The sequence below is a fragment of the Desmodus rotundus genome, chromosome 2 (genome assembly GCF_022682495.2).
Source record: "Desmodus rotundus isolate HL8 chromosome 2, HLdesRot8A.1, whole genome shotgun sequence".
NCBI classification, from domain to species: Eukaryota; Metazoa; Chordata; class Mammalia; order Chiroptera; family Phyllostomidae; genus Desmodus; species Desmodus rotundus.
In genome coordinates, this window is record NC_071388.1 from 202,451,274 (window position 1) to 202,475,883 (window position 24,610).

The window sequence follows — 24,610 nt, forward strand, 5'->3', positions numbered from 1 at the left end:
TAAATGTCAGGTCTCTAAAGTAGAACACCCTCTCATAAAGCACAGTTATTATTATTATTAGCTCAGTCTTTACCAAATCAGAGATGTCAGTTCATACAATTCTTGAGGGCTGCGTGGAACAAGATCAATCTGTTCCTGACAGCTTCCATTGGAGGCACCACACAGGAGGAAGTGAAGTGTTTCTGCAATGTCTATAAAACCAACAACAAAAAACAAAAGCCTCTGAAACTAGTTATATTACCTACTTCAATTATTTTTTTATTAAATTTATCAGGGTTACACTGGTTAATAAAATTATAAAGGTTTCAAATGTAAAATTCTATAATGCATCACCAGTATATTGCATTATATGTTCACCCACCCAAAGTCTAATCTCCTTCTGTCACCATTTATCCCCCGCCTTCACCTTCTTTTACCTAACCTCACCCCACTTTCCCTCTGGTAATCACCACACTGCTGTCTGTGTCTATGACTTTGGTTTGTTCGCCTTAATTCCTTCAACTGTTTCACCCAGTCCCCGACCGCCCTTACAGCTGTCAGTCTGTTCAATGTACCTATCAGTCTGTTTATATTTTATTTTGTTCATTAGTTCATATCACCCACTTTATAAGGCAGTCCTAGGGGGGAGAAATAAGCATTATTTTCTTCTTCAGCAATACACCTCTGAAATCAAAGTAAAAAACCCAATTAAGTTGTAATAAACACCTTAGACAAAAACTTTTAACAATTTTTTTCTGAGGACTTCAGTATGGGTCTCAGTCTTCTAGCTGGACACCCAATTACATATCCAACCAGAGACTTCACCAATCTTTTATTACTTTCATTGAGGAGCACAGTGTTTTGTACAGAGCAAGTGCACATGTGTATTTTAACCCTAAATTCAAGTATATTCATATATTTGTCTTCAATTCAACTATACTGAAAATGCATGGCCAGTAAGATAACACAAAGAAATTACAAGCATCTGAATCTTAGCTTTCCGGTCAAAATGGTGGCATAGGCAGACATGGCTCGCCTCTTCATACAACCACATTAAAATTACAACTAAAATATAGAGCAACCATCACTCAGAACCATCTGAAATTGAGTTGAATGGAAGTCTGAAAACTACAGAATTAAAGAAACCACATCCATCCAGAATGGTGGGAGGGGCACAGACGCAAAATGGGATGGCCCACATGTGGTGGATAAAATCTGGGAAGGATATCTCAGGAGAGAGGAGAACCAACCCCACACCAGTACTCCAGCCCAAGGGTTCCAGTGCCAGGAAGATACCATATTTTTCGGACAGAAGTCTGTATTTTTCAGACTATAAGACGCAATGGATCATAAGATGCACCTAGGTTTTAGAGGAGGAAATGGGGTGGGAGTTCCACCACTGCGAGCCAGGTAAGCTACATTTGGACTATAAGACACACCCCGATTTTCCTCCCAAATTTGGGGGGGAGTGTGTCTTATACTCCAAAAAATATGCTAAGTTCCCACAACTTCTGCCCGCAAAAACCAGCAGGGATTAAGTCAGTGGAAGAAACTGCTGAAGCCCCAAGCAGTTCCTCTTAAAGAACCCACACATGGACTCACCTACTCAGACTGACTCCCTCTGAGCTCCAGCACCGGGAGAGCAGCTTGAAAGGTACCAGCATAATGGGGAAAACTGAAGTGTCTGGTATCAAGGGAAGCAGAGGCCATTGTCCCATTTCTAAACCCTCCCCCCACAGAGCCACAAAGCTGGCAAGCAGGTGCCTTATCTAAGACTCCATCAACTTTGCTAACACTGTTTGACCCTCCTTGGAGATCCCCAGAGACTCTGCCTTGCCCAATTTACAGGCCCACCCAAGTTGCTTTTCCATAAGAATGGCTGGTCTCCACTTACTGTGCACAACTTCCTAAATACTCTCAAATAAGCAACAGCTGGTCTCAGTGAGTCTGTACAGGCCCCAACACTAGCAGAAACCAGCCTAGATTCAGTTTGGCTTCACCTGGGAATCTCCAAGCCCAGCACAAGTAGCAGTCATCTCTTAGATGGATTTATAGCTCAGGCAGGGTAGCCCCAGGCAGAACACAGGTTGGGTCTGACCTTGGCCTGCCTGGGAACCCAAGGCTCAGTGCACCCAGTAGACAGATACAGACCACATTAGAGCACCACCAACCTGCCCCTGCACAGCTGATCCTCCTGGAGGGCAGTGGTTGGCGGTAAGTGGTCACAGCCAATCCTTGAAGCTGGATGGCCTGGGCAAATCCCTCCCATTGATCTGACAACAAAAACCAAGCCTCAACTACGAGTGGAGGGTGTACTCAGTCCACACGGAGAGCACATCTCGAGTACCCAGCTCGGGTGATAGGGAAAGCTGTGCCACTGGACCCTACAGGACACCTGCTACATTAGGTCACACTACCAAGACACAAAATCAAAGCAGCTCTACCTAATAACACATAAAAACAAACACAAGGAAGCTTTCAAAATGAGGGGACCAAGAAACATGGACCAAATGAAAGAACAGATCAAAACTCCAGAAAAAGAGATCAACAAAATGGAGAAAAGCAATCTATCAGATACAGAGTTGAAAACACTAGTTATAAGGATGCTCAAGAAACTTAGAACTTCAGGAGCATAAAAAGACTCAGTCAGAAACAAGGATACACTAATTGAAATAAAGAACAATTTATAGGCAAACAACAGTAGTGTGAATGAAGCTGAGAATCAAATCAATGATTTGGAACAGAAGGAAGCAAAAATACAACCAATCAGAACAACAAGAAAAAAGAACCCCAAAACATGATAATAGTATAAGCAGCCTCTGAGACAACTTCAAGAGATCCACATTTGCATCATGGGGTGCCAGAAGGAGAGAGAGCAAGAAACTGGAAATCTATTTGAAAAAATAACAAAAGAAAACTTCCCTAATTTGGTGAAGGAAATAAACATGCAAGTCCAGGAAGCACAGAGTCCCAAACAAGATGGATGAAAAAAGGTCAAATCCAAGACATATCATAATTAAAATGCCAAAGGTGAAGAGAGAATCTTAAAAGCAAGAGAAAAGGAGAGTGTTACCACAAAAGAGTTCCCATGAGATTGTCAGCTGTCTTCTCAAAAGAAACTTTGCAGGGTAGAAGGGATTGGCAAGAAATATTCAAAGTCACAAAAAGTGGGGAACTAGAGCCAAGACTGTTCTACCCAGCAAAGCTAACATTTAGAATCATAGGGCAGATAAAGAGCTTCCCAGATGAGAAAAAAACTAAATCAGTTCATCATCACTAAACCATAATTATATGAAACGTTAAAGGGACTTATTTAAGAGAAAGAAAACCAAAACTATGAATAATAAAATGGCATTAAATACATATTAATCAACAATTAAATCTAAAAAATAAACTAAGCAAACAAGAATACAGATAGAATCATGGATACAGAGAGTGTTTGATGGTTGCCAAATGGGAGGAGGGTGTAGGAGAATGGGTGAAGAGGTGAGGGGATTAAGAAGCACAAATAGGTAGTTACAGAATAGCCATGGGGATGTAAAGTTCAGTATAGGAAATGGAGGAGCCAAAGAACTTGTGCATGAAACGTGGACATAAACAATGGTGTGGGGATGGTCTGAGGAAGTAGAGGGGGCTGGGTTGAGTGAAGCAAAGAGGTTAAAAAATCAGGAAAACTGTAATAGCATAATCAATAAAATACAATTTTTTTTAAAAAAAGCATTTGAATCTTGCACTGACTGGTATAGCTCAGTGGAATGCGGGCTGTCCTGAAAAATCAAAAGGACTTTGGTTTGATTCCCTGACAGGGCACATGACTGGGATACGGCCCAACTCCCCAGCTGGTGGTGTGCGAGAGACAGCCAATCAATGTTTCTCTCCTTTCTCCCTCCCTTCCCCTCTCTCTAAAAATAAACAAACATCTAAAAAAAAAAAAAAAAAAGGCATCTGAATATTACCATATTTTGTGATCATAAAAGATGTTTCTTACATGACAATAACCATGCCATCTAAAGACAAAATCATTAAAATATCATCTACCATAAATTTCTATTCCCAGGAGACATCACTTTATGGAAGAATTTGCATGGATCAGTCTGATGTGCTAACAGATGAGTAGAGAAGTCCTTGGCCTCCACAGGGTTTAGTCAACCTAACAGCTACAACCTTAAGACAAGGGTGGCTCTCTGTTGGTTGTGTGTGTGTGTGTGTGTGTGTGTGTGTGTGTGTGTGTACCATACATATGACAAAATATATATAAACATTTCACTGAAATGTTTTGCCAGTTATGAAGGAAATTGTTCTGGATAGGTAAATCTCTGCTTCATTGAAATTTCACAAATAGTATATAAAATGTTAAAAAAAAACTTCTTGAAACAGTTCTGCCAACTTTCCAAAGAAATGTGAATACATGGCAATGGTACACAAGGATTCATTTTTTCTTTTTTTAGAGAAAGAGGAGGGGGTAAGACAGAGAGGTAGAGAAACACTGATACAAGAGAGAAGCTTCAATCAAGTGTCTCTTTGCATACAGCCCAAGAGAGGACTGAACCCACAACCCTAGCATGTGCCCTGGGAATCATATCCATGACCTTTTGGCTTAGGAAACAATATTCCAACCAAGTGAGCCACACTGGCCAGGGCCATTAAATTTTTTAAAGAGATCAGAGGATAACGGCAAAATGTAAAGAGAAGAGGTATGTGTTTCCATTGTATTATTGTTGTAGAAAGAAAATATGCCTAGTAGTCTCTGTATTATGAATGTGCAGCAAACTTTCCTAGAGTATGCAAAAGAGATGAAAATATTCATCATATTAAAAGAAAAAAAATCCAAAAAACAAAAAATTAGGCAGCAATTTCCCACATCAGTATTCAGGGAAATGCTGTGCCATAAAGTAATGAAATAATCTGTGTTCAAACTCCAGACAATGGTGGGCTACATAAAATTCAAAAGGCTTCCAGGGATTTTAATAGGCAAAGTGCATTTTGACTACACAAAAAAAGGAGTTATTTAAACCTTTCCCGAACTTATCTAGGCAGAGAGCACTTTGTTCATGGCACAAGAAAAACAGTGTTCCTGGAACACCAGGTTTGAGGATGACTCAATGATTTAAGAGGAGTCTTATCAATATATCACCTCAGCAGTACTATTTTTCTTAAAACTTCTGTGCCAATCCACTAATTCACAAGAAATGAAACTAAAAATAAAACAGTTCCTCTCAAAGAGGGAGTATATAGTTTCCACTAGTTAGTAAGTTAATAATTTAATAATACAGTAATAAATTATACTACTCAATATTCTATCTGAGGCAGTGTAATCAAAGGCTATTTTATTAGTGAATATCATCCTTGGCTCCCAAGGTAACATCCTCAAGAGATCAAATTATGGACATGAAATTACATAGAATGATGGGTGCTTCATACAAAAGTTACCAGATCAAGACTAGCAGCAATCATATTTTTTGAATTCTGGGGTCTTCAGACATTAACTTGTAAAATCTAACGTTTAAAAAAGTAACAGTAAATTGCAACAACAATGCAATAAAACTTTGGTTTCCTACACACTGGGTAAGATTGCGAAGCGCTTAGAAATACTAAAGTAGCAAAGAGCAGAGACATTCATCTGTGTAAGTTCCAATATTTTGAGGGAAGAAAGCATTCTGGCATCAGGTAAACTGCTAAAAAATCTAATAATACATGATATTGCACAGAAAGCAATCATCTTGGGTCTTTAGCCCTGGAATCAGCAAGGGTAAAATTTTAATATACTATATATTCTTCTTTAAAAAGTGTATGTAGGAAGTATTACTATACTGTCCCAACACAAACTTATTACACATCAATATATTTCTTCTTTATTATCCAGTGTTTATGATATTAGCAATCTCAATTAGATATCTTTTTTAAAGCCACTTTTCTTGCTTGATGTAGAATAATAAAATAGCACTTACTTTGCTTCATAAGTTGAACGGCTAAAGTTGGACAGTTGGAACACATCAGAGAAAACATGCGAACCACCATTATAAACATTCCGGAACTTAAAATTGGTGGAGTCACTACCAATAACTGTTGAACATTTGTAAGCAGATCTTTGGAGGCAACCTGCTGGAGTAAATTCTTCACAAACACAAGAAAAAAAAAATGTCATATCGTGATTCCACAATTTAAGAACTTCATGAAAATACCACCAAGGACTGGATGCTTACCTCCTCATGTTGGAAGTTGTCCACTAGACGTGCAAAACAAAGGCAAGTGCTTTCTACTGACTTTTTGTCCTATTTTTTTAAATACAGGAAAATAAAGTTTATTAATATAAAACATGTTCACACTGTCATAAATCACTAACTTATCTTCTCCTAACCCAAAATTCTTCAAGTCTGGCTGAAATAGATGTGAGCTCTGAAAATGCAATGAGCCTAAGCAAGGTACAATCAATAATATGATTTCAAAGCAAAGAGAATCGTACTGGTAAAGCACCCCTCCTTGAGGCCCCAATAGATAAACGCAAATATACAGAAAAGAAGAGGTAACTTTTTTATTTCTATCATTTCATTTTATTTATTCATTTGTGTTTTTATTTGTGGGGAGTTCAGGAAGAGAAGGTCAGCTTACTTGTGTGTCACATGTGGGTAAACCTCATTATACTACCCCCCAGTGTACCTCTGTAATTTTAATACCTAAGCTATTATAATAAAGAAAAACACCCTATCATCCTAAAAAGCGTCCCCAGTGGAAATATTTAAAACATGCATACACTAAAAATTTGAAAATAGTTAAATAGGTGTGTGAACCAGAGGTTTACTGATAATGTGAAAAGCTAAGTATAGATTTGCTATATTCACTATACAAAAATAGTCAGGAAATACTATTAGAGTGGCCTCACTAAGGAAACATTTTAAGTAATCCATATGAGAACAAAAAGAACAATTGAATGGCTTAACCAGTGTTTTGAGAGACCCTGTTTTTTCCTAATAAATGTGCTTCCAATGTGAAAACTAGATGTGCTTGTGTACAAGTGAGAATTACTGTGGTACTGTAAAAGCCTTACATACCTTCACTGTCACTAACTGTCTAGAAAACTGGTCCAATAGTGGCCAACTTCTGAACTTCTCTGATTTTCATGCTACTTCCAAAATAAGATACTGAAGTCACAGCTAGCTAGAGAATATATTTCTAACTCCCATAAAGGTTATCTCAGCTTAGTAAGTTTTTACAAGCGAATGAATGACACGCTGTGTGTCTTGATCACCTTAGAAGAAAACACTCCAGAGTCAATAATCATTACTATCTTATGTAAATCATTTATTTAACATAGTTTAAGAACCCTAATGGTCCCAAGATTTTAAGTGTACTTTGTGAAGGCAATTTAAAAGCCAGATTTCTTCTTAAAAAACTCTCTTTAGCAACAGCAATTTAAAACATTAGTTTATATTTAAACTTCTCTACGACCTTGAGTTGAGGTTACACTCATGATCTGTCCTCCACCGCAGTGCCTCTGTAAGCCTTGCTTCTCATACTACATTCATAAGGTTCACTGATTCCATCTCCTAAATAATTGCTCCTGCTCTTCTCCTTGGACAGCTGCAGTCCACATTTTCCATTTCGTTTTTATTTTGTACACATTTTGTCTCCTAATCTTATCTTCCTAGTCTTGTCTGTCTAAACCAATGCCTTTCCAAAAGGAAATTCTGATCATATCAAATAGTAAACACTCAATTTTTGCTAAAATAACAAATTTACCCCCTTAAAGTCAAAACAGCTGAAGATATCAAACATATCAAATACTGTTCATTTGCATAAGTCCACCAAAATTTACAAACTACCTAATACAGTACATGAGACTGGGTAACACAAGAAAAATGATGGATCAAAACATTTCCTATTTATATACCCAGTTGGACGATTTAAAACTCTAGTTAAAATAGACATTTTAAAAGTCTATTAAAATGGTCATGACACATAAAATAGTTTCATATTTTACCTGGTGGGTTAGCCTTTGGGTAAGCAGTGGGAGGGAATCTGCCACAAAATGAAATTCATCTGGTGTGATACTCTGGCAGCAATTGGCTGCAATTGCTAGTGCATTTCTTTGGGCATTTATGCTGAAGAACTCTAGATACAGCAAGCAGTCTGCCAAACCACCCTAAAATATAGAAAACTGTTAAAATAAAGAAATACCCTTTATCAGCAACTTAAAAAGCCTACTAATAAGTCTAGCACATCACTCTGGAAACATCATGTATACCTAAAAGAGATTGCAATCTATGAGTTGTGTCTATAAAATCCAAGATGAAATGAAATATAGTGTTTCGGTAACAACACTTACCGCTTGTAGAATGGCTTTACTATGTCTACGAGATAACATCTCCAAGGCAGTCAAGGCCTGCTCTGCCACATCAATACACTGAATTACTTGCAGCTGGGAACATAAAAGTAGGTAACCTAAGGTTATCATTCAAGTTCTTTTCTAGTCACTTATCTTCACAGTATTTCCTCTAATTTCCACCAATCTATATATTGTCTGTAATGTGAAACCCACTATAGGAAACCAGCTGAAGCTGTAATGTACAGCACATATAGCTTCCAAGTGCTGTGCTCTGTTTAAAGATACTGAAAAATGTTTTATATTGAGAATAACCTATGTGTAATTATATAACTTTATTTCTTTGTATTTAAAATAAATGGGTTATTTTATACATATTTTATAAACCAGTTTTTGAACTTTTTACAAGTTCCAAGATTATCAGATAATGTAAATTTTATCATGCATTAAAAACGAAAAGACCCTTAAGATGGACCAAAGCCACAACCTACCACATGTGAAAAATATTCCCTTTCTCCACTGACTCACTTTATAACCTTGAGCAAGGCACTTTTTCTGCCTCAGCCTTCTCAGCTGTAAAATGAGGTTATACATAATAACCTCACTGAGATGTTTTCTACAAATAATGAAATTAGTTTTAATCAAGTACATTAAGGTCTTCTCTGAAAGATTTTAATGTGGTAATTGCCATTTTTAAAAATTAGAAACCTGGTTCATTGTATAAATGTTTTACTAACATCAGCTGTAAACTACTGCTCTGAAGTATTTTTCTGGAATCTCGGCAAAAAACAAAACAAAACAAAAACTTTACTTAGATAATGAATGTCAAAAAGCATTTTTCAATGTGGCCTCACAATGTGATGTACAACTGTAAAATTTAGAAGCCATGAGACCTCTGAGACCTAAGCTTGATTCCCTCTAGCTCCCACCTTTAGGATTACCTTTTCTAAAAAGACAGGAATTGCATCTACCACAACAGCAGATGATCGAGGAAGGGCTTCCATCATGTATGTTAAGGCTCGACAAGCATGGTTCATCTAGAAAATAATGCATTTTTTCTTAAAAAACAAACAAACAAAAAAACAAACCTCAAAATATTAATTTGGAGTGTTTTTAAGAATGCAGGACATACTTACAATATCAAAATTATGCTCCATTTGCAGTAATGTTATCTGTTAAAAGATTATAAAAAAGTTTTAGAAGCTATTTAATTCTTAGAGAAAAGTCCTAGAGGAGTATTTCTTCTTCTACTTCAACTGAAATAGAAAAGTATTACGCAAAACTTTTATCATAGAAAAATAATATCAAGATTAAAACCTAGTACACATGCACAAGAAATAATTATGTGTAGGACGGCATGACTCACACACTATAGCTCCAAGTCAGGAACTTTGCTGGATAACCATCACATCATGATCCAGGTCAAAAACAAAGCCTTCCCAATGCTTACTATCCATCCCTCTAGCACCTCTAATCCACCACCCCCTTTAGAAGCTCATTAACATATCACTGAGGACTTAATAGGTGTCAATAAATACTTAGTACATAAACAAACAGAGCAGCAATGAACAACTTTTGCTTAAATTAACAACTGAGAGTACAGACTCAAGACCAAGACTTAAAACTCTTGTAAATAAGCGTCTCTAAAGTTGAGATAAGCACCATTTAACTCAGATGTAAAATACACAGCAGTATAGGTTTTAAACACAATATTGATCATGATCAGAAACCTATTATGCACTAATTAAGACCTAAAATTAATATATTTATTCTACAAATGCATAAACGAGTTTAAATACCTGATTTCTATTTTAGTTTCCCTTGTGGAAAAAATCTTAAGCATATTTCAACCACATTTTTCAAAGAAGGGAATGCAAAACTGCTAGGGGTATACACTTCATTCTCTTGAAGTAGCCAAGCTACCCCCAAAACTTCCTATCTGTGGAAGCCGAAGATCATTCACGGTCTTTTCTAGTTCAATGGGAAGTCTTAAATGCATTGAATTTAAGCTATAAAGTACCCTTCAATTAAATGCATAACTAGAGTAACAGACATCAGATGTTGTAATATAATAATCATTTAGTAAGAGTGTCTTCTTGGCTCTGAATTATATTGGGTACAGAATACACATACATACTCCCCCTCTATTTTAGAATTAACAGCACTCTATTTCACAAATCCCCGACAACTAATCAGTCATTTTGAACATTCTAAATTGAAAGATATTATCATGTTAACAGAAAAAATAACAAGTCCTCTAATTCTTAAAGTGGACTGAACCTTATACGACCATATTTGGGAAGGATTGCCCTAAATAGATTGATTCCATTTCACCAAAAATGACTACAGACACCCACATGTATGATAATGGATAGATATATATATTTGTAATACTCATTTGTGATAAAAGATAAATCTGAACAACTCATTAACAAGAGTCATTATTAAAAGCATGAGCTGACTTGTGCAAGTCTATTAAGCACTTAAATCTAATCAATAACCAACAAGTCAAGTAAATCTGACTGTGTGTCAATATTTTTGCCTAGACTTAACAGGTTCTTTATTTAACCAGTAACAACTTCATTTTAACATTAGACACTATAAGGTAAACCTAGTTCTTTGTTGCTATTTATTTTTTAATAAACAACAAAACAAGAAAGTTTAATTTGGGTAACAGAAGCCCGTTATCAAAATTAATCGAAGAAATCTGTAATTCAAGCATGAAAATTAGCATAGGCTAACTGTAAAAAAAGTAAACAAGGAGATACTGCTTTTACAAAACATTTAGGAATCAACATGAAAGGCTTTATAAAGTGGAGCTAGCTCTCATCATCCAAAGGTCTGAGTGGCAACAGGTAAAAAAAATTGGTTTAATCTTTATCAGCCCCTGCCAGAGACCAGCCATACAACAACTACTAAGAATGGGCAGGAAAAAAGACTACATCACCTTGTATTTGACTAGTCCTCATTCAGCTCTCTCCTTAAGACTCAGCTTTTTCTGTAATTTGATAATGTGATCAAGTGGAATAATCTGATATACCAATCATAATTTCATTTTGTCAACTAAACTAGGTATGTAAAAAAAATTTACACAACTGTTTATTTTTAACTTCCTAGGTAAAATATGTTATGAATGTGTTCATGATATTTGTTGGTCTTTGTTAGTATTTTATTCAAGACTCAAATTTCTTTAATCTTGGACTAAGGAAATTTACCAAGCTACTATTTAGAAGACTCAAGAACCCATCTCTTCCTGTTGTTTCACATTAAAAAGCTTAAGCAATTTAACTTAAGTAAACTCTAAATATCAACTCATACTTTTGTTGAAAAATCATTAAAAGATTTTTAAAATTATTTTTCGATTGTGGTTATTGTTTTTGTTTGGTTTGGGGGATTTTTTTTTGTTTTTGCTTAACAAAAAATACAAACAAACAAACAAAAACCTTTTAAACTGGAAGGATCCATGTGGGCTGTGGCTTGACAGTTTGGCCACAAACACACAATTATCAAACATGAAACCTGCTGGTGCACAAAGAAACCCACAAGTGAGCTGCTTATCACTGCCCCATGTACCACATGGCTTAATGAGAAAGCATGTTGGTTTTGGTGTAGTAAGTCAAGAGCCCAACAATTTAAAACTAGTCATTTAAGTATCAAAGATGGGGTAACTATTCATCAAGAAATGGTTTAGAAAATTTACTAATTCATCATTAGCAATCACTCACATTATCTATAATCATGAAATAAAAGCACTAAGCCACACTCTACTGTCTCCTGTTCTGCCATGTTTCAAAATTCATAACAATAATTATACTTTCAGTAAGTATATTGGCAGCATAGAGGACAAGCGAGGTGACACAAGGGGAAAAAACTATCTTACCAAAGCTGGAACAACACTCTTGACAGGAAACCCTCCCAGTGTCTCCTCATTTCCCATGACCAATAGCTGACACATTTCAATGACTGCCTGGAGTTGCTGGCTTTCATCACTTGCTTGTAGTCCTTGCAGAAGCTGCTGGGCCTTAGAACCTACACAGGGGGAATAAATGACTATTTTTAAACAATTAAGAAAATTATTAGTAGGTAAAAGATATGACTCTAGTCCTGGCTGATATGACTCAGTGGTTGAGTGCCAGCCGGAGAATCAAAGGATCGCTGGTTCGATTCCCAGTCTAGGGCACACGTATGGGATTTGGGCCAGGTTCCTGGTGGGGGGCGTGGGAGAGGCAACCAAGCATTGATGTTTCTCTCCCTCTCTTTCTCTTTCCCTTCCTCTCTCTAAAAAAGTAAAATAAAATCTTAAAAACAAAAAAGAGATCTGACTCTATACATACATTATTTTGCTGTGTATAATGTGCACCTTTTTGCCCAAATAGTTTAGAAAATAAGGATGCTCATTATACATGGGTTGTACTAATTTTGTATCTATATGTTTGTAATTCTTTTGTATTTATGCTCATGTGTTAAAAGTGTAACTCTAGAAAGCAGTAATGATATCTGTATGCAAAATAATACCCTGGAATTCAATAATCAGTTTTGTTTTTAAAAATTAATTAATTAATTAATTAAAATGAAAGATTTTTTTCCTGAAAGTTTGGGCCAAAAATGTGGGTGCACATTATACACGGGAGTGCATTACACAGCAAAATACAGTGATAGCTAACTACTTATCTTCTTTGCGTCCCAACTGAAGACTAGGTCCATTATTAGGGTTAAGACAAGCTGCTGAGAACTCAAGACCAATTAGCTGAAATTTACTCTGCCTTAAAGTGATACCAAGTTATTGGTCTAAATATTTTTGTCTTAATATTTATCTACTTAAATAATACAAGCTGATTGATTTTTAATGGCTAAAACAAAAAATACCCATATGACTAATATAAAGTTACTCTTAAAATACCTATTTTAAATTATCTAAACATATATAAAATATATATTAAGTGTATATGTACAGTGAGCAAAAGTTTTCTGCAATAATGAAAGCTTGCTAAACAATTATGCCCAGACTTCAAAGGAAATGTCATAAACCTCTAAATACCTGCATCACAGTAAATGGAATCCAAGTAACAGTGAAAGAGCAAAGGAGATATAAGTAGCAAACAATGCACCTAACAAGAGATTGGAAAGAAAAAGAAAGTATTTTCTAAAAACAAAAAACATCAAATGAAGGAACTGTCTACCTCCTCTTATTTCATTTGCAGATGCTACTATCAAGAGTACTTTTAGAGAAATACTTTTAAGGCTCAATTCCACTGTCCAAACAACTGAAAAAATGCTAAGACTCACAGGAAGAAAACAAGCTGTTGAAAAGCTGAACAAGACACTCAAAAATTTCAAATTTTCATGAACACTTTCCTACTTGTAATTATGACTAAGTCATTCCATGCTGACCAAATTTATACCCCACATTACTTTCAAGCCCTTTCTCTTCTTACACTCTCTCGGCTTATTCTTTTTGTATTGGATTTTTTCACTCCCATACCACTGGGTGTTAAAATGTGTAGCAATATGTTCAGAAAATATCAATAAATGTAGAATTAACATGAAAACCAAAGGTTTTGATTTCAATGAAGCTTCAATGTATTGCTGGAGGGCATAAGTCTTTCAGAGGGACACAGGTGATCCTTGCAAGGTTTATTTTCTCTATTATTTCAGATTCCGGCTAAAAAACTACGTAACTATCACTGACTTCCTACCTTTACTGTAATTAACAGTCCGTGTAAAAATATACTGTAAGAACGTCAAGTTCAAAGGGATACCATCTTTAAGACTTTCAAACTAAATAATACCAGTTCTAGTTAGAGCAGGCTTATTGTCATTTCTGTGTTGAAATAATGTAGAAGGAAAAACAAAATGAGGGGAAATTAACTAGTGGAAAACAAGAGAATCCTCAGTTGCTTCTAGATTCGTTATTTTTAAAGGATGAAATAGTTTATATAAGCATAACCACCTAAAAAAACAACTGACACATATGCCACTGGATATATTATAAATACCGAGGCTAGCAATCCAAGGACTTCTGGCATGATCAAAATCATCGTCAATATCCACTAGAAGGTATTATGCTAAGTGAAAAAATACGACAGAGAAAGACAAATACTATATGATTTCACTTTTATGTGAATCTAACAAACAAAATAAAGAAAAAAAAAAAACCCAGAAACAAACTCTTAGATACCAAGAACAAACTGATGGCTGCCAGATGAAGGAGGGGTTGAGAGGCTGGGTGAAAAAGGGTGAAGAGATTAAGATGTACAAATTGGTGGTTACAAAATAGTTACAGGGATGTAAAGTACAGTTTAGGGAATACAGTCAATAATATTATCATAACTAAATACTCCAGGTGGGTACCAAGACTAACTTGGGGAATCACTTTGTAATTTATATAAATGTATAACAACCTAATGTTGTACACCTGAAACTAATATAATATTGAATAGCAACTATAATTGAAAAAAATTAAAATAATAAAAAATAAACATAAGGGTCTCAGGAACCACCCAGAAATCTACGGACCATACTTTGAAACCATTATCACAAAGCAGGCATTAGTTGGCAAATATTTTCCATAAAGAGCTAAATCTGGCTTCCTACTTGTTTTTGTACAACCTGTGAACTAAAAATATTTTTGAATTTTTAACTAGCTGAAAAAAAATTAATAATATTTTTTGACATATGAAATATAAATTTCACTGTCCATAAATAAAATTTTATTGGATTACAGCTATGGTAATCTGTTTATACATTGCCTGTGTCTGCTTTGGTGCCACAGTACCACAGTTGAAGAGATGCAACAGAGATGCTATGGTCTACAAGGGTCAAAATATTTACTATCTGTCCCATTACAGAAAATATAAGCAAAGATGGACCAAATGAGTAAGAATGTAAAGAATTTCAACACAATTGGAATCTATAATAAAAATCAAGTAACTGTTTAGAGCTGAAAAACATAATATAAAAATTAAGAACTCACTGATTGGTTTAACAATACACTGAAGAAGACAGCAGAAAAAGGAATTAGTGAATTTAAAAGCAGGCCAATACTAAGTTTTCAAACTGGGTAGAAGGAAAAAAATGCTCATAAAAACATAAGTAAAATGCAGTGAGAGAGACATGTTGAATGATTCCAAAGTTTGAACATGTATGATCTTGATACTCTCAGCAGGAATGAAAGGAGAATGAATATCTGAAGACATAATGAGGTAAGAGAAATATTTAGAGATTATGGCCAAAATATTTTCCAAAACTGATAAAAGGTACTAATTCACAAATTCAAAGGTTCAATAAAACTGAAGCAAATTAAAAACGAAGACAGCATCACACAGTCCTACTATATAGTGAAACTACTAAAAATTAATATTTTAAAAAAGCAAATCTTAAAATCCACAGGAATAAGACACTACCTTGAAAATGGCAACAGTAAATTTTAAACAGAAACTAGGAAAACCAGAAAACATTACAAGTACTGAGAATTTTATAGCTGGGCAAAATATCTTTTACAAATTAAGGCAAATCAGTGATTTCTCAAATTCAGAGAGAAGTAATAACTAGCAATCATTTACTACATGAAAAAAGTTGTTCTTCAGGCTAAAGGGAAATGAACCCTAAAAAGAAAATGCAGGAAGGAATTAAGAGCAATGAAATGACATATGTGTTGATAAACAAAAGAATATGGATGTTCTAAAATAACAATTATGTCTTATGGTGTTTATAACAGGTGTAAGTAAAACAAATTATAACAATAGCATTAAGGATGGCAGGAGATAAAAAGAGTTAAATTGTTGTAAAGTTCTTGTACTGTTTGGGTACAATAAAATATTATTATAAGGTAGGCTATAATAAACCAAAGATATACATTATAATCTTTAGGGTATCCACTAAAAAAAGAAGTATATAAGGATATATAACTAAAAAGTTTGAAGAAATGATACATTATTGTTATACATGACTGGCAGGAAGGCAAAAATGGTACAACTCTTAGAAGAGGGTGATTTACAACATCTGCTGAATGTTATGTGCATTTACCTTTTTAAACAGTCATGTCCCTTTTAGAAATCTATCCTGAAGATAACACAGGAAAAAATAGGAAGGCTGTATTTCACTGCAGCACAACTAAGACTGGAAACAACCTGAATTATTTACCCACTTCAACAGGAAACTGGTGCTTTATAAAAGGAAAAGAAATCTTTCTCTCTCCCTCCCTCTCTCTCTTGCAATCTACATATGCAGCAACTATGGAGAGTGGACACCAAAAAATATTTTTAGAAGCAAGGTGAAGTGTATGAAGTTCAGCACCATATCTAGGAAAGGCAGTGTGTGTAAAGCAGATAACACGCATTTTTTTTTTTAAAGTACATAACATAAGAACAAGCCATAAAATTAACAAAGTTTATTTGTGTGGGAGGAGGAAACAGGGTAAAAGGGATGTCAAGGGAAGATGTGACTATGCTATTCTCATTAGGAACGGGAACTTTTGGCATGGGAGAAGATACAACATAAAAGGTAATTAAAACCCTGCAGTCCTGGCTTTGAACTGGCAATATTAGTATGAACTCATATTTATTTTAAAAGATAAAATGTAATTATTTCCTGTGTTTATCCATTCAAAGTGTCTAACAACAACAAAGCAGTAGTAATGAATATGCCTAGAGCCCAGACTGTGGCCTCTGAATACCATTTCATATTTTTCAAAAAAAAAATCAGGGGTCTCTAAAGAAATGTCTAATTTTAGGTATGGAGAGGTGGGGAAGGTGGTGGAGGAAGGCGCTGAACTTGTCCCATCAAAAAGCAAAAACTACTGAGATCTTATCAAAAAGACTAAGAAGCCAACCTCAAAGAGATCCCATCATCAGCCAATGATGGGTCAATTTAACCATCAATGAACGTTACTTAAAAATGTCTGCAAGTCTCAACCCACTTGACAATGACACCTGAACAGTAACAGCATCAATTTAAAGAATACAAAACCAACTATTTTGAAAACTGGTAAATAAAGAGGAGAAAATAATTTTTCCTATACCAAGTTGTCTGGGAGAGAGATTCTTTATGTATTTCTACTAAATTACTTCTTTTATTTCTAGTTAAGTGAAGACTGATCATTAGACGTGCAGTACTATCATTTTGTAATCCCTGCTATCTAGGCCGTAGGTTTCATTTCGATGTTTTATGAGACAATCAGACTTTATGTGCTTCCTAATATTAGAATACACCATGAATTCTGCAGTATTTCCCCACTAGGGAAAGAAAATAGAATCAAACTCAAATCTGAAAAAGCCTAAATATTTGTATATCCTTATTTTTAGTTACAAATTCAAATATATGCATATGAAGTGATACCTAATACTGGCTTAAAATAATCTTAGGAGTGGAGAGAATGGTTGAGGACATAAATTAAAAATGGGATAAAGATCATGTTATTCCCCTATTCTAAATTCGTCAATGGTTACTGATTACCCTTAGGTTAAACCCCACATTTGCTGTGGGCCTGCCAAGGTCCTACATGAACTTGGAGAGAGCCCAACCCATTCAGCTTTCATCTTCTATTCTATCACTCTCCCTTCACTCTTCCCACAGGCCTCTGCTTGCTGTCTCTTTCTCATACGCGCCACCTCATTCCCACCACCTCATTCCCACCTCCTGTGTGCATGTGCTCTTTCCCTCAGACCTGTGCAGAGCTCGTTTCCTCAGTTCATTCTGGTCTGCACAAAACCAAAATGTCTCAGAGGTTTCTCTTATGAAGCTATCTGCATTTCCCCACCAAGAACCTGCATTCTTACCCACTGCTTTGTTTTCCTCCACTGGGCTGATACTACCTGAAAGTTTTGTCTTGTTTCTTGCCAGGGTTGCCCTTTAGGATGAACACTCCACGTGAAAAACAACTCTACTTATTATCCTATTCAGAACTCAGTACAAGCCCAGGGCCTAATACATAACACTAAATAAAAATCTACATTCAGCCCTGGCTGGTGTGGCTCAGTGGATTTGAGTGCTGGCCTGTGAACCAAAGGGTCACAGGTTCAGTTACCAATCCAGGCATATGCGTGGGTTGCAGGGCCAGGTCCCCAGCAGGGGGGCACACGAGAGGCAACCACACGTTGGTGCTTCTCTCCCTCTTTCTCTCTCTCTCTTCCCCTCCGTCTAAAAATAAGGAAAGAAAATCTTTTTAAAAAAATTCCACATTCAAGCATTCGTGAGAACCTTGTAACAGGGTATGTTATCTGAGAGCTGAGTATCAGGTCAGCAAAACAAACCAAAAACAGAAGTACCAGCTGCTTCTTAAATTTCCTGTCAAATACTAAGGCCGGGATATTGAAAAAACCTTCAAGTGTAAGTACACATATGTGAGTACATGTACACATGTTACATTAAAAATTTTGGAATACCTGACAGAAAATTATATAAGCACATGTTAGCAAGGTCAGAATTGATAGGCTTCAGTAACACTTCAGAAACTTTGAAAATTGATCAAGACTGAAATCTTAATTTAGCCTTCTTATTCTATGGAAACATTATCAGTGGAGTTATTAAAACATTATTAATTGTAAATTTTGCTTAAAGAAGCAAAAGATAGTATTCTATACCAGAAAAAATTTAACTGGATTTGTAATTATACAAAAGTTATTCTTAGTTACAAAGTAAGACTTTAAAAGTCACTGTTGTCACACCATACATGACAGGATCTCTGGATTATAATACAATAATTTGATTAAATGAGTCTAGTGACTGGGACTGGTAATTGTGCTGAGAAATCTTTCCTCTCAGGCTTATACTATAAATGCCTTATGGGTTAAATTTTATTACAACGTAAAAAACTCAAGATTCAAACACATGCAAATCATGCTGTCAGATTCTATAATAATCAATGTAATCACCTGAGGTTCTTTTTTTAAATTGAATTTATTGGGCTGCCATTGGGTCATAAAGATTTCAGGTATACATTTCTATGATACATGATCAGTATACTGCACTGTGTGTCTACCACCCAAAGTCAAATAATTTAATTAAACATGAGAGTCTTTACTCTTCTATAGTCACATAAAACAAAATAGAGTCAATCCTGCTATAAACTTCAGTTTTCTAATGATTCCAATTCAAATAGTATCTTAAGAGTTGCTGTATTTCAGGCAAGTATGTGCAAAAGCTCTATTTTTAAAAGCAGGCTAACCTTCATAAAAATTTCCCTACATGAAAATTTTTTACATCAATAGGTAAACAATAAAAACAGCTCTCAACTAATTATTAAGGATTTGGGGTCAGGAGAACAAACTTAGAAGTATTTACTTACTAGCTCCACTTCCAATTGTTCTGTGGAAAAGCTGTGACATCCGAGGACCAAGAGGGCCAAACAGGTGAGGAGGAAGACCCCTGGCCTCTAACAGAGCTAAAGAGAAAAGGGCAGGAGTAGATGAGTTGTTAATGTAACGGATCTTATCTAAAAATTACAAGCAACTGACTCATCATCTCACATAACTGATTTAGACAATGTTACTTTCCATTTTGAACTTTAAGAGAAGCTACATTAAACTTTCAAGACTACTCTATTAATTATATTAATATAAGTTATAGCTACCCATGTGCCAGCTCCAAGGCATCCCTAAGGTTTTAATAGACATTAAATATCAGTGTACCAGCACTGTGTAAATGGTGCAAGAAAAACTCAAAGTAAGTATTTATTCTGAAGAAATTATATGCCAAACACCCTTCCATTATTCTTTCTGATATAGTCCAATCAGATATTGGTCATGAGAGCCTCTAAAAACATGAAAAATTATTTTCATCAGTTCCAAAAAGTGAGAAACCTGTGTTCATGAAAGTTCTGATGAAAGAGAGATTGTTGTTAGCTCCTTCAGGAACTTAAAAGCAATCTGAAACTAATTAATAAATGTTTCTTATAAGCCTCAGAATGGAAATAAACTATCTAATGACAAAATATATATACTCATCCACTTATGAAGAGCATATATATGTAAAGCTGACTTTTAAAAAAAGTACTTACCACATTAATACCTGGAGTTTATGCATACTCTTTACATTAGGATATCAAGAATACCAAAGAACATGGCAAAAAGCACTCTACAAGATGCATTATGTTATTAGGTACCTTAATCTATTACCAGCTACACATGCAAACATAATGAAGAAAACTTTAAACATTCGAAATAAACATATAGGACTTTGTCCAGTTAAACAGTAATAATGAGGAATCAGGAGATCATTTTTCAATTCCGAATCATCAAGTCACCACTAAATAAGAAGCTTTACTGGAGGTATAAGCATTGCTAAATTATGTTCAAACAAGCTTATCAGTTAATTTCAACAAAGAAGAGTAATAACCAGCAGGCCACAGTAATGGTTTCTTATAAGCTCAAAACTGGCTTTACCTTGTAATCGTCCCATCTCAGAATCATCTGATTCACTCTCCCCAGAGGTGGTCATGCCCACAGCCCCTGCAACAGAACTAGAGGCTTCAAGGAAAAAGGGGAAAAAAAGGCAAGGGTTAGCATCTGAACTCATTATGCCTGATTATCTTTAAAAAGAAAAATGAGTTTTATAGACTACAATGAATAAAGGCAATTAAATGTCTGCCCATTGCACACCAAACCGTTCTTCTAGACTTCATCCTCCAGCTTTTATGAAAAGATGGTTCAACCTAGTGTTATGCAAGCATAAAAACACAACCTTTGCATTGCGTGCATACATAGCTTAGAAAAATGCTTCATGCCTTTTTTGTTCCTAAAACTAAGTTTTGTTCTGAATTCCTCTACCAAAACCCATGAAGATAACAATGTTAACAATCACAAGTATGACAGAAAACAAAGGTGACATTTGGGAGAAATGTTCCCTTGTAGATGTGTTCCTTCTTCAGTCTGCTTTATCTCTAGACTACAGTCTTGATAAAATCATTTATGTTTTCTTTAATTTCCAAAGTTTGCAAAGATTATACTCTTAGGCCAAAGTATTGAAGATGCACATTACAACTAACAGACGACTGCAAAACACTGTTATACAAAAGACAGGGCAACTACGATGTGAAAGCACATGCAGAATGAAGAGTTCAGATTCAGAAGGGTTCTACCACCCCAAATGCTGACCTGACCAATAATAATCAGTCTAAACAAACAGAGATTGATTCTGTCACAAATCTGACCAGGAAATGAAATTACATTCCTATAAAATTAGCAGGTTTACTCTTCCTCCTTTTCAACATCTGTTGAGTCCTAAAGCATGTTTTTATACAGACTATTAATTTATGTATGACCACATCATCCACAATACCTGTAAAACCACCAAGTAATGACAGAATGCAAGCCAGGAAGAATATCTGTCATTATTGTTTACAGAGGCACAAAAGTAAGATGTGAATTTAAAGAGCTTTTCTAAAGAAAGAAGAGCTGATACACCAGTCATCAACTGTGTATTTTCTTAATGCTTTTCTTCATACCTCATTAAGTGTTTTCTATCATTTCACTAGGATTTTTTTTTAAATCAGGAAAAATATATGGTTTAGAACAGGAGTCAGCAAACTGGCCCACAGGCCAAATCTAGTCCAGCACATCAATTTGTAAATAAAATTTTATTAGAACACGGCCAAACTCATTTATTTACATATAGCCTGTGGCTTTTAGGCTACATCCACACAGTTGAATAGAATACTTCTCATAGATCCTGTATAAAGCCTTAAACAACAACTATTCAGTCTTTGCAGAAATGTTAGCAACCCCATGGTTTACAGTTATAGATAACCAGAAATGTTTATATTAAAGGGTCTCAGAGTTTAGCAAAGTCTCCACTCTGGTTAAAAAAAAAAAAAAAAGAAAAAAAAAAGATAATCAGTAACTTTACTCTCTAATGCTACTTGAAGGTGGTATTTATTAAATGCTTACTCTACTGCATGCAGGCTGTGTCGCTGTTTCCTCACACCCACATAAAGAGGCATTATAAGCTTTATCCTGCGCATGGGAAAACTGAGGCTTTGTGACTTTGTGTACACTTGCCCAAGGTCAGACAACTAACAAAGATCAGAGATTTGAACCTAGGCAGTCTGTTTTCTAGGCTATACTCCTAAGAATGGAACTCTATCAGCCCTGGCTGCTGTGGCTCAGGGCATTGAGCAATGGCCTGCAAACCCAGGGGTCACCAGTTTGATTCCCAGCTAGGGCACTTGCCCTAGGGCGCAGGCCTCATCTCCAGTTGGGAGTGTGTGAGAAGTGACCAATCTATGTTTCTCTCCCTTCCTTCTGAAAATAAGTAAATAAAATCTAAAAAACACTGAATTCTATCAGCTCCTTAAATATATTCTTCAGTACTGCTTTTTAATTCACGCATAGCTTCTTTTTCACATTATGCAGAAACACTGTTAACAAATACTGCTATTAGGGCCCAATTACAAGTGAATGTAAAGTGGCTCTTAAGGGTCTTAAACTTGCTTTAAAACTCTTCCAATTATGTGAAAAGCAAATACAAATTTTTGACAAACAAAATAGTTGGTTTTCACATACTCTGGAACCACACATTTTTAAAGAAAAAGCAAAAATTCACTTGTAAGGTAATGCTGGTCTTCTAATTTTATCAGTGTCTACTAGTTTATAAAACATTACCTTTAAGTTACCTCCTAAACATATTACCTAATGACTTACATAACAATGAATATCTCAAACTGCACGTTAACCAAGACAAAGCTTCTTATTAGAGATGCAAAGACTTTAACAGCAGGGGCCCAACCTTAAGGGAGTCACAGAACCACTACAGGGAGGGGCAGGGGTCTTCTCATTTTTAATGGAGGTGGAGTACCTGTTTTGACAGATATCAGTTACAGTACACAAATAAAAAGATCCTTTGCCAGCCATATGATGGAAGGTATTAAGTATCTGTTTACTATAGCTCTCTGCACATAAGCTTTTACAAATTTAGATAAATCAAACTAGCCTAGCCTGCCACAAAGGCTTGCTGTTTCTAAAGTCTTGCAGGTAAGAAAATGTAATCAATCAGTAAGAGTTAATGACAAAGTTCTTTAGTCAGGGCATCAAATCTCCTTGGGCAACATGCACAAGATCTGTCCCTAGACACAAATATAAAAATAAGACTACCAGCAGAGAAAATGCAGTGCCAAATTTTAAGAGGTGTCAATCTTTTTTTCCTTGCATTGGTATCTCTCCCATCTAGTCTTAGCGTATCTTCAGAACACCACCTAAGATAGTTTCCAACATAAAATTGAATAAAAACAATGCAGAAAACTTGTTGTTTAAATCAGAACACAAGAATTTTAATTTGGAGCACCAAGTTTTATACTTTAACAAATGGAACCTCTTAGGCAGAAAGCAAAGACAAAATATCAGAATACTGACAGAATTCAATATTAGTTGACAGGAACCACTAAGAGTATCTTCATCAGATACCTAAGTCTAAAAACTAGAGAGACAACAGGAATTTTTTTTTTTTTTAGAATGTCATGAAAACTTGTGAAAAAGCCAAAATGTCATTAGGAATATAATTATGCCTTTTATGGGTCTTAGTATCAGGTGACATGGTAGCAATCTGATTTGCAGTTGTACTAAACAAAAGTAGTTAGGGAGAGAAAAATTCACAAAACCGAGCTGCTTTCTGCAGACTTGATTCTCCACTTCAGTACCTCTACTTAAGTGTTTCCAAGATTTATTAGCACTACAAAGGGGTGCACAGTTCTCATAAAGCCAAAAGCTAAGTCCACCCCAGACTTTTGGGACAATATGGGGAACACTTATTTTCACCTTCATGAGCTAGTGTTTCTTTTACGAAAAGCTAGAGAGGTTGAGCTCCATATCACAGTATACTCCAGACCCAGAAGGGACACCATTATCAACAAACTTTCCTAGGTGTCAACAACACTGGCAAGGTCAGGGTAATATAAGCAAGTTTGCCAAAGATGGAGTCAATGCTTTAATATCTACATATAAAAAAAGAAATATACTTATTTCAACGATCGCACTTAAGTAGGTTAGGAAAATATGACCTTTTAAAAATAAGTAACACTGAAAAAAATGAATATATAAATAACACTAAAGAGGTTAATTCAATCTCTTTAAATTAGTAAAAATATTTTTTCAAAATAAATACTTCAAATGAAGGGAGTCATATGCCAACTGTGTACGAACTGTCTGAGAATGCGTACTTGCCAAAAGATGCTGAGTTATCACATCAATTTATACTCGACACTAACTTAGAGGGCTTTATTTTTTTTTTTAAATTTCAATCTGACATACTGAGAAACTAAAGCACGTCACACTGGTTATACACCTGAAACTAATATAATATTGTATGCCAATTGTAATTAAA

The 24,610-nt window shown here is 35.4% G+C and overlaps 1 protein-coding gene across 22 annotated transcripts in view; it reads right to left on the minus strand.

Moving 5' to 3' along the window:
• Positions 1 to 24,610, minus strand: part of TRIP12 (thyroid hormone receptor interactor 12) — a 134,245-nt gene that overhangs the window by 39,710 nt on the left and 69,925 nt on the right. For all 22 annotated transcript variants that reach the window (XM_024563805.4, XM_024563820.3, XM_024563821.3 and 19 more), the window contains 10 exons: positions 20,680 to 20,763; positions 19,584 to 19,679; positions 12,180 to 12,328; positions 9,436 to 9,471; positions 9,241 to 9,336; positions 8,303 to 8,395; positions 7,958 to 8,119; positions 6,183 to 6,251; positions 5,928 to 6,093; positions 74 to 191 (listed from right to left, as the gene is read on the minus strand). In XM_024563805.4, the coding sequence (XP_024419573.1) occupies positions 74 to 191; positions 5,928 to 6,093; positions 6,183 to 6,251; positions 7,958 to 8,119; positions 8,303 to 8,395; positions 9,241 to 9,336; positions 9,436 to 9,471; positions 12,180 to 12,328; positions 19,584 to 19,679; positions 20,680 to 20,763 (1,069 nt within the window). The remainder of the gene's footprint in view (positions 1 to 73; positions 192 to 5,927; positions 6,094 to 6,182; positions 6,252 to 7,957; positions 8,120 to 8,302; positions 8,396 to 9,240; positions 9,337 to 9,435; positions 9,472 to 12,179; positions 12,329 to 19,583; positions 19,680 to 20,679; positions 20,764 to 24,610) is intronic.